The sequence below is a fragment of the Suillus subalutaceus genome (assembly GCF_016647625.1).
Source record: "Suillus subalutaceus strain FC151 chromosome Unknown DFJ58scaffold_13, whole genome shotgun sequence".
NCBI classification, from domain to species: domain Eukaryota; kingdom Fungi; phylum Basidiomycota; class Agaricomycetes; order Boletales; family Suillaceae; genus Suillus; species Suillus subalutaceus.
In genome coordinates, this window is record NW_024540262.1 from 397,492 (window position 1) to 407,184 (window position 9,693).

Below are 9,693 nucleotides of genomic sequence, written 5' to 3' on the forward strand. Positions count from 1 at the left end.
ATCAAGTGATCACCATTCGTGCTCCCACGGTAAGTATCCTGGAATTGCCCGTGAGTATTGGGCACTTGACTTGGACCGTGACCGCATACCGCCCTGGGCCCCATGCACGTCATGACTGACATGAAGACCTCAATGCCCTCCGAGTCAGCCCCAAGCACATTAACATCCAATGTAGAGCTCGACAAACAGGCTCCGCCTTTATTTGGGCATGCTATGCACAAGCTATTCGAGTTTGACCCATCTTACGTGAACCTTAACCATGGTGAGTTCTATCAGGCAATATCAATATCGTACATTGATTCATGGCCGATGCATCGAAGGTTCGTATGGTTCATTGCCCATACCAGTCAGAGTTGCATGCGATAAGCTCAGCACTCACATCGAAGCTAACCCAGACAAATTCATGCGCATCGAGTGCATTCATCACTGGATCGAGGCTCGTACTCGAGTGGCCAAGCTGATAGGGGCAGATACTGATGAATGCGTTTTGGTGAATAATACATTACATGGCCTGAACACGATTCTCCGCAACTTCGAGTGGCATGAAGGGGATGTCATCATTGAGAGTAGGTCAAGAATCACCATGTTGAAGTTCCCCCACTTATTATTATTCCCTTTTCCCATAAAACAGCGACCACAACTTATAATGCCGTGTCCCGAGCGATTAATTATCTCGGAGATATTCCACCATATCCACAAGTATCCACATTCAATCTTCAGTTCCCTACCACACATGCGGATATACTGGAAAACTGGCGAGAACATATACGTCGAGTGACTTCGGAAACGAGCGGCCTCCAGCAGACTCGCAAGGTCGTCGCCGTAGTAGACGCCATCGCGGCCAACCCTGGTGTGCGTCTTCCTTGGAAAGAAATGGTGGCCATTTGCAGGGATGCAGGTGTTTGGTCAGTGGTGGATGCCGCGCATTCAATTGGCCAGGAAGTGGATATCAATTTGTCGGAGGCGAAGCCTGATTTTTGGGTATCGGTTAGTCTGTCAATTCTGACTCGTGATACCGTAGTCTTGACCGGCTGACCTGAACAGACTTGCCACAAATGGCTCTTTGCAAAGAGAAGTTGCGCGGTCCTTTATGTGCCAAAACGGTATGTTCCAACCTTCCAGAAGTATCATATCGAATGATATTCGATGGGATGGGATAGAAACCAGCATGTTATCAAATCTTGTATACCCACTCCACGCAATTATTGCTCACCTCGAGACAAGGATTACAATGGCCCGCAAAGTTTCGTGAATCTTTTTGAAAGTTAGTTCTTTTGGAGAAACTATGACTTCGAGTGCTCATGTCTTATTGATTGCTAGGGACGGGGACCATAGATTATGCTCCATTCCTAAGCGTGAATGCAGGTTGGTGCGAAATTCTCATCAGCGCCACTGTTCTGACTTGCGACCAGCCTTGGACTTCAGACAGTGGCTCGGCGGCGAACATAAGATTAACGAATACACTCACAATCTCGCAATCGCAGGCGGGAAGTATCTGGCAAGTCTTCTAGGAACCAGTGTAATGGACCCTGACGGTGACTTAACCCTGAACATGGTGCGTTAATGCAGTTTTCTGTTTCTTTGTTCACCTCATGTTCCTTGGTCAGGTTAACGTGGAACTGCCCATTCCTGACGACATTAAATATTCGAATGAAATTAACACCCTGCTGATAAATACGTTATTAACTGAGTGGAACGTGTACGCTGTTCATTACTACCACAATGGAAAATGGTGGACAAGGTGTAGCGTGCAGATATGGAACGAGGTGAGAAGTATCTGTTCGTGAAGACATCTTGATTCTTACCGGTAAAAATCAGATTTCAGACTTCGAAGTTCTTGCCAATGCTTTCAAGGACGCGTGCCAGAAAGTAGTGAAGTTTGCGAAGTAATAGATACTCAATTCATGTACAAATATATTTCTTACAAGAAAGAGATTGAACGGACTAAAATCTACCTGCTGACTAAGCCACTGGACTAAAGGTAGCGGAACAAAAACTGCTAGATGTAACTTCAAGGGTGCACACCATGGCGAAAACCGAATTAATCGACTCCCATATTTCCGTGAAACAGTGCACACGGGCCGTACATGCACTGCATACATATGCCTTAACAAAACAAAAGGAACAGGAGGAAAACGAGCTTTTACCATCCAACGAGCAATATGTATGGCTACAAATTACAGTAAAGCGGATGCACCCCGAACACAAGATCAAACCATTCAAAATGTACGTTTTACTGCTCTTCAATGGGTGTGCAATTGTGACATTTCCAAGCCCACTCAAGCATCCTCTCATCGATCCACGAGTTACGCCTGTCTGTCTCATCACCAAAGATCCTCAGCGAGAGTACAAAGACCTTCTTGAGTCTCATAAAATCAAATTCATACCAAGGGTCGTCGGGATCACAAAACTCAAGGGCAAATTCAAGTCCTATGAAGCCAGGCGAATGCTGCTGAAAGAGAATGGAATGTTCCTAGCAGATGAACGTGTAATTCCTTTGCTACCGGGCTTGTTGGGAAAGAAGTGGTTTGATGCAAAAAAGTAGGATTGCTCGAGACTACCTCTATCGCGAGCATACCTGAATTTATCTTGCAGACAGCCTATTCCGGTCTGCTTGACACGCAAAGATCTTAAGGGTGAATTGGAGCGAGCCATCGAGTCAACCTACATGCATCAGAATAGAGGAACGTGCACGTGCGTTTATTTTTACCTGCCTCCTGATGCAAGCCTGATGCAATGTTGGTTGTCAGGTCTGTTAAGATCGGACTACTATCGCACGCGCCAGAAAAAGTCCTTGACAACATCAAAATATCTCTCCCTGCCATTGTGAACAATATAAAGGGTAACTGGGATAACATTCAAAGTCTTCACATCAAGACAAATTCGAGTATCAGCTTACCGATATGGACATGCGAACTCGGAGATGCGACGGGCGGACGGTGGGATGGTATGGTCCAATCCAAGGACACACCTGAGAAGAGTAAGTCAGATGAGGACTCTGATTCTAACGACACAGACATGGATTTGGAGGAACATGTGCCGGAAATGCCAGTCAGCAAGGGTGAGAGCAAGGGCACGAAGAAACCCCTGAGCGAGATTGTTGAGAAGTCAGTTACGCCGAAGGAGGTGAAACAAAAACGGAGCGCTGAAGGAGCAGAGAAGAAGAAAGTAAAGTTTGTGAAAGGTGGCCCAACAAAGAGCGCGAAGGGAGCCCTCATTGGCAAAAAGCCAGGTCGACCGTGATTACCTGCCGCTGGATAGTATGTTGTTGAGCAGACATGTATTGCTGATATTCCCATATGATTGTTTGCGAGCTTGCTCAGATACCTCAGTATTCCTTCGCCCTAGGCGTATACTGCCAGCGCTGTCCAAACGCCATTTTTTGTATTTCCTTATCATCGCTCATTTGTTACTTACCTGTCAGTTAAGTATGCACGACAGCTTTTGGATGAGTAATGGCAAATATTGTGACTCCGAGTGCCGAACACTACCTTCCTTTTTGGTCATGATCGGAGTCGGTAGCCAGTACTTGCCGATGCCACTGTCATCTTGCTTTTCCTTTCACACCTAGTACTACAATGGCCAGTAGGAAGTCCACAAAACTGCGTATACCGCATGCTCAAGATGATTGCGAGCTGGTTGGTATTTTGGAACAACTGGCACCTGAAGAGTCCACGCAGGGCAGAAAGATCGCCCTGGTATGATGCTGATCATCATCCCGATCTTTACAAAATTACTTGACTCGTCGTATGTTCCAGATTCTCCATGGGACTATGGGGTACGTTCCTACTATTTCTGCTCTTCTCTCTTCTTATCGCACTCCAGGCATAAAGACTACTTGTTCCAAAAGCGTCTTGCACTACGTTTCCCGATGGACTCATTCAGATTTGATTTTCGGTCCGTCAACCGTCCGTCTTGGCGTTAATCTCTATTGAGTCACATAGAGCAGCGGCAATCACGAAAGTGGTGGCCAACGGACACAAGGTGGATTGCGAAAGACGTCGAAGACCTCGTGACGGTCGTTTCTTACCTCCGCAATACGTATGGGTACGAGATTGATGTAGTGGTGGGCCATTCTCGTGGTTCTGTCGTCGGGATGTATTGGCTATGCACATCCGAAGAAGGCAGGCATGCTCGTGCCATGGTCAATGTGTCAGGCCGTTACCGAATGCATGTGAGAGAAATAACCTCCCGTGTGCTGCAAAATAACTGAGTTAGCCGTAATTAGCGAATTTACGGTATGCTCAAGAGTTTCGAAGTCCAGATGATCGGTTACCTGATCCTGATTTTTAGACGTTGCCGAGGCCTACAAAGAGCAGTGGGACGCCAAAGGTTACTACGAGCGGACCATAACAGTCGCTCGCTCGACAACCAATTGTGGAAAGGATCTATCCACACGATCTAGAGGAGTTCTCTCGGTGGAACAGTGCAATCGTTTGGGACAAATTTCCTGGTCAAATCCATGTTCTGACAATGCATGGTCTCGTCGACAAGACAGTTCCTACGTGAGTGTTTGTGAACTGATAGCGGATGACAGGGGAAAAAAATACCCATTACAACAGATATGATGCGATTATTTACTCTCGAGCACTTGGTGCCAGAACGCCTGGAACCCACAACCTGCATTTAATAGAGGAGGCCGATCACAATTTTACAAATGTGAATCTCGATTCTCATCGTCGTGACTACTGCTAACAATATCCTTAGCGTCAAGACGAGGTTGTAGACTGCATCCTGGAGTGGTGGGATGCTCTTAACCAAGGACGCTTGAAAACAGGCATATTGATGACAGGCGTACGTGGCAAGCTGTGACTGCGAGTGCCTGGTCCTTGCGAAAATTAGTCGAATATACGTGGACACTAAGTAGTGGAAATATATTCAGTGAGTCCATCACCCCGCGCTGCCCACGCCATTCTTTGGACAGCTTGCGAATTTTCGCTGTGCCCCAGAATCTCTGGGCGCAGTAGGCTCTCATGTTCAGCGGTCTCACCCGTTATTTCACCCGTAATGCAGTATTTTAATCTCATTTTTCATGGCACGGAAAACCCAGAAAAAAAATCGTCAGCTGTGTAGTTTCATATACTCGCTCAGGGTGATTCCCTGGTGAATGAGTTGAAACACAATAGAAAGTTGAAACAACGACAATAGTGCATCATTGATCATCCAGGATACCTGTCTCCACGGTCAGCACCGCATACTACTTGGATGCGCAGTACAGCACTTTAACCAAACTTGATTCAGGCCGTTGATTTGGCAAAGCACAGGTTGTTGATCGGCAATCACTCTGACATGCCACTATGTCTGCACTGCAAGCGTGCTATGGGAGTCTTAATCACGGCTGGGCGTTCCTCGGACAAGATAGCAAGCCGGGTGTCCTCGTCCTCGTCTTTGATACTACCAAATCCGTGTATCAGAAAAAGTTCGGAGATTCTCGACAAAGTGTGGCGCCAGGCCGAATAGACACGCAGCATTGATGTTTTCGATAACCCACAGGCGCCACCGCAGTGCAATGTCCCGCTGAAGCACAATCAAATTAACTCCAACAATTACTAGTTACTAGCTACTGTAAGATTCAAATAGCGAACCGAATGCCAAATACATAGTAAGATCTGTGGTGAATCAAAGCATGGTCCATATGATACAACCTAGATTTAGCCCGGATTGCAATCTGAATGATCTTCCTCCTCGTGTTCCTTCCCTGCAAATCCTCTTTTGCATATATTAAATGGTGATTATGCGGCAATACATCCCAGCGCATGCGGTGGGGAGTCTGAAGGTCGTGGTGAATTAAGATAGTGGTGACGTATGATTATGGGGTTGTCGGAAAATGGGAGCGTGCTCAGAGAGCGAGTGTTATGGGGGTGATAGACGCCATGTGGCGTTGGATGTGCTTAGGCAAAAAAATGCCTCCACTTCAGAAGAACACTGGTGCGACTGTGCTAGCGCCAGCACGAATAGTGGTGCGCTGTGACGAGTATTGTGACGACTGCGAGTGTGATTGACCATGCGAGTCTGGATGACTCGAAGGTGATTGTGAGCTGGGATTGCTCGAGTACGACTTCGATGAAGCGTAAGCAGCTTGTGAAGTGTTAGAGGTGTTGTATTGGCTGCTCATGACGTGTTCGAGGTAAGGTTATTTGACTCGGAGGAGTTCTGGTACACTGTTGGAGTGGTGGTAGGAGTGTTTTCTGAATGACTGGGCTGGCATTGCAGGCTCTTTATAGGTAGCAGGTTCATCGCCTTTTGCTGTATTGAATTAAGAAAGATTTCGAGATCTGGACTGCCGGGACCGACACCGTGACAGCCTGACAGGCCCGATCGAGAATAAAGGAAGGGGTACTACGTACTCTCACGGATACGCCATGGCTTGGGAAGGCACATCAACTTTGCTTGAGAGCTTATTAATAATATTGGCGCTCAATTCAAGGATAGCGTTTTACCAACGGAAGGAAACAGCACCAGTAGCGTGCTTGATAGCACAGGCTGCCGCTGCCACAGTTCCGCTGTGTACGTAGATCGGCATTTGCCGCCCCGCTCTCACACGCTTCTTACCTCCGATGCTGTACAGATTTGGTCCTGACTCCAGGATGTGAAAACCTATTATGGCGAATAGTCTAAGGCATGCACCCTTTTGTTAGGAACTCTTCTCTTTTTCCAGTACTCGTCGGATTCTTGTTTCATTTGGTTTCCCCGAAGCACTCGGCACATGCTGTAGAGGTATACTTATGATTGCCGACGGGGATTCGTCATGAGGGTCCGAACTTCCGAGTCATCCAGTGTCAAATGATCTTGCTCTAAGTTTGATGACTAACGTACGTACGGTCTTGCAAGGCACGTTCTCGTTAGCACTCTTCTGTGAGATATATGAAAGCAATTGTCTGGCCAAATCCGTGCCTGATACTTCGACTCAGTAGTATCATACGGTGAGTCAGAATGACCACTGAATATACCCTTCTTTGAAACTCGCTCAAATCCTAACCACTTTGGCGGCAAAACACAACTCGATACCGAGGTCCCGAAGAATCCCCATCTTGTAATCAGTCTGACAATAGCGATGAAAAGGCAGCGAACAAGGTTACATGTAACTTAGGGCACACACTGGTGCATTCTGAGTTTGACCCTTGAAGAATGAATAATTTGATTCCGGAGAGCCCCGCTGTTCCTATCATCGGTTTGATTTTTGGGGCTCGTACGGTATCAATCATTCTTGCACTGTTTGTGGTAAGCGGACGCTGACATCCGATGACTCCTCCACAGTCCACAGCACATTCACGTAGTACACGTTCAATGAATAAATCTGTCTGGCGCCAGCTATTGATTCCATCCCGCACTGCCTTGATGCTGTGTAAAAATTTAACTATAAAAATAAGCGCGAAGAGTTGGCAGATTCTTGAAACATGATGTGTTTGGGTTTCTATTGAACTTCGACAACGATCTTCCCGCTAACAATGAAGTCTCGGCCACCGCTAGATCTTCCGATGGAGACAGCGCTCACCTATTCTTATTGTCGGCCATCTCATGATGAGCACTTTGGATCTCTGCCCAAGGATACACCTGTGGAATTGTATGTCCGTGTCCGACGGGACGAGAAGAGCAGAAGAATATACTCACTTTGTGGATGTAAGTCCGCATCGGGCCACCCCCGTTGACGCCAGTTACCTTATCGATCATATCACGGAAACTTAAGCTTATAAGATAAGTCAGTCTGGAAGGGAATCACATCAGACAATATTATGACAATACCTTGCTATGAGCTCGGTCTGGTACTGTATACTACGGGAACGCAACGTAGAACCTTGAATGCGGAGACGCTTGTAAAGGATCGGGCCAAGGTTGACCACGGGGACCTCGCTCCCTAGCCAACCATTTAGTCACGAGTTTTTGGATTTCAAGACATAACAAATGCCTACCACTCAAAGTAGCTAATAGCGTCATCCTACCATCAATGGCGAGGGATTCCACATTCTTGGCCCAATGACTTTGTCCAACGAAATCTATGACAACATCAGCACCTTTACCGTTGGTCGTTTTCTTCACCTCCGCGGCAAAGTCTTCAGTTTGTAATTGACAGTATGTGTCGCCCCGTTAGGAATAGATCGCAACCAATCGAGTTTTTCTGTGGTAGACGCCGTTGCAGTGACGGTTGCCCTGTGAACACGGCGCAATACGTATTCAGCAAAAACGTGCAGAACAAGGAAGAACAGCATCGAAGGCAGTGAGGACCGGGAAACTGAATACCGGAACACTCACGCTCCTAATTCTCTTGCCATTTGGATAGCCGCAATGCCTACACCAGAAGCGCCTGCATGGACGAGTACATGATCGCCCTTCTTGACTTCCCCGTACTTCACAAGAGCTTGATAGGCTAAGAATAGTCCCAGAGTGGTCAGAACCGAAGACGACAGCTTAGTTGGCTGATCTGCCGTACTCACCTGTAATATAGTTTTCTGGTATGCTGGCTGCCTCCACCCAAGATAAGTGACCGGGCTTCTTCAACAAGAGTCCTTCGTCACAGCTTACGAACTCCGCATAAGCTCCCTGAGATACCCGTGACATTTTTAGTCAGTCAAGAACATACACTTTGACTTGGGCAATCGACTAACGCCGCCCACGAGACCAAATACTTCATCTCCAACAGCCCATCTTGTTACTCCTTCCCCGAGTTCAGTCACACGTCCAGAGAATTCCACACCAAGAATGGAGGAAGCGCCTAGGGGAACAGCATATCTACCCTCGCGCTGATAATGGTCCATGCGATTAATGCCGAACGCGACAATCTACCACGAATATTCCATACCGGACTAGATCAATTTACGTAGATCCATGAGATGAAGAAAGTCACGGACCTTTACCAAACCTCTCCCTTCGTTGGGACTGGTTTATCTGTCTCTCCAATGTACAGGTTCTCAATGGGACCCTGCCCGTCCTTAATTAAAACAGCGTGCATTCTGGACATGATCACGGTAGGGTCGGCTGTCATGGATGTCATGGTTCGAACGATCGTTATTGTGTCTATGATGCGTGATGTGCGTGGATGTTTGAACACCCGAATTCTATCTCTAAACATCGGCTTCCTGCCAGATTATACATTTCAAATTGGGTTAACTAATTATAAGAGGCTTTGTATTCCACGAAAAGTCAGCGACTACCCAGCTGTCTCCGTAAAGAATGGCCCGCAGACATCGCAGGGAAGTCTAACTTCAGAAGTTGTTCAAAGGTCACCGCTCTCGAAGCAACGATGTTTAGTCGGCGGTATGATCGAAAGTGAATTCAAACTGAAATGGTGGATATGACTGCCTGATCGATGGTGAGTGCATGGTGAGCACCGTGAAATCGTGAGAGCCGGATTTGAAACCAGATTGCAGTCGCCGTCCTTCCCTATTCTCAAGTTCTTCTCGACCGTGCAGGACTATCAGCTGAACTGTCCTATAAATGCTCACCACTGGGGGGTCAACCGGTCACGAGGGGGACGTGCGATACACAGGAGATAAGAATAGTATTCCGCAAGGCAACTACAAGGCCTGGGTCACCATTCCAATGTGGAAGAAGATACTCATCTGATAGCAACAGAAGGTTCACTATTCTGCCGAAAATCAGTTTTAGACGTTCATTAAAAAGAAGTTCTCATGTCAATGCACCCACCACACGACGCCTGAGTATGCGGAAATGAGTGACTAGCTTTTGGCACGATCA

At 47.1% G+C, this 9,693-nt stretch overlaps 4 protein-coding genes across 4 annotated transcripts; 3 read left to right on the forward strand and 1 right to left on the reverse strand.

Annotated features, from left to right (window-relative positions):
• The first annotated feature begins 2 nt into the window (after window positions 1-2).
• DFJ58DRAFT_82588 (pyridoxal phosphate-dependent transferase) lies at window positions 3-1,950 on the forward strand. The gene is made up of 9 exons (XM_041392183.1): window positions 3-262; window positions 321-566; window positions 632-987; window positions 1,045-1,103; window positions 1,161-1,264; window positions 1,321-1,365; window positions 1,413-1,555; window positions 1,608-1,766; window positions 1,819-1,950. The coding sequence occupies exons 1-9, from the start codon at window positions 103-105 to the stop codon at window positions 1,888-1,890; spliced, it is 1,344 nt and encodes a 447-aa protein (XP_041248490.1). The 5' UTR covers window positions 3-102; the 3' UTR covers window positions 1,891-1,950.
• A 66-nt stretch (window positions 1,951-2,016) lies between these two features.
• Window positions 2,017-3,475, forward strand: DFJ58DRAFT_678605 (ribosomal protein L1p/L10e family-domain-containing protein). The gene is made up of 4 exons (XM_041383163.1): window positions 2,017-2,226; window positions 2,275-2,541; window positions 2,596-2,694; window positions 2,751-3,475. Exons 1-4 carry the CDS (start codon window positions 2,027-2,029, stop codon window positions 3,241-3,243), a joined length of 1,059 nt encoding a protein of 352 aa, XP_041248491.1. The 5' UTR covers window positions 2,017-2,026; the 3' UTR covers window positions 3,244-3,475.
• A 103-nt stretch (window positions 3,476-3,578) lies between these two features.
• Window positions 3,579-4,812, forward strand: DFJ58DRAFT_714183 (ectomycorrhiza-regulated esterase; the record flags this gene model as incomplete). The annotated part of the gene is made up of 9 exons (XM_041383991.1): window positions 3,579-3,698; window positions 3,759-3,778; window positions 3,826-3,897; window positions 3,950-3,984; window positions 4,008-4,174; window positions 4,305-4,355; window positions 4,408-4,505; window positions 4,563-4,659; window positions 4,708-4,812. 9 exons carry the CDS (start codon window positions 3,579-3,581, stop codon window positions 4,810-4,812), a joined length of 765 nt encoding a protein of 254 aa, XP_041248492.1.
• A 2,610-nt stretch (window positions 4,813-7,422) lies between these two features.
• DFJ58DRAFT_904294 (quinone oxidoreductase putative) lies at window positions 7,423-8,947 on the reverse strand (the record flags this gene model as incomplete). Its single annotated transcript, XM_041394904.1, has 8 exons — window positions 7,423-7,687; window positions 7,744-7,855; window positions 7,911-8,037; window positions 8,070-8,148; window positions 8,251-8,365; window positions 8,433-8,538; window positions 8,604-8,777; window positions 8,858-8,947. The coding sequence occupies 8 exons, from the start codon at window positions 8,945-8,947 to the stop codon at window positions 7,492-7,494; spliced, it is 999 nt and encodes a 332-aa protein (XP_041248493.1). The 3' UTR covers window positions 7,423-7,491.
• Between the last annotated feature and the right edge of the window lie 746 nt (window positions 8,948-9,693).

Excerpts from the sequence above, each read along its gene's own strand:
- DFJ58DRAFT_82588 (XM_041392183.1), top strand. The coding sequence starts at position 103 with ATGCACGTCATGACTGACATGAAGACCTCAATGCCCTCCGAGTCAGCC. Across the intron at positions 1,366-1,412 it reads ATTCCTAAGCGTGAATGCAG|CCTTGGACTTCAGACAGTGG; the intron begins GTTGGTGCGAAA and ends ACTTGCGACCAG. Across the intron at positions 1,767-1,818 it reads GCGTGCAGATATGGAACGAG|ATTTCAGACTTCGAAGTTCT; the intron begins GTGAGAAGTATC and ends GGTAAAAATCAG.
- DFJ58DRAFT_678605 (XM_041383163.1), top strand. The coding sequence starts at position 2,027 with ATGGCGAAAACCGAATTAATCGACTCCCATATTTCCGTGAAACAGTGC. Across the intron at positions 2,542-2,595 it reads AAGTGGTTTGATGCAAAAAA|ACAGCCTATTCCGGTCTGCT; the intron begins GTAGGATTGCTC and ends TTTATCTTGCAG. Across the intron at positions 2,695-2,750 it reads CAGAATAGAGGAACGTGCAC|GTCTGTTAAGATCGGACTAC; the intron begins GTGCGTTTATTT and ends GTTGGTTGTCAG.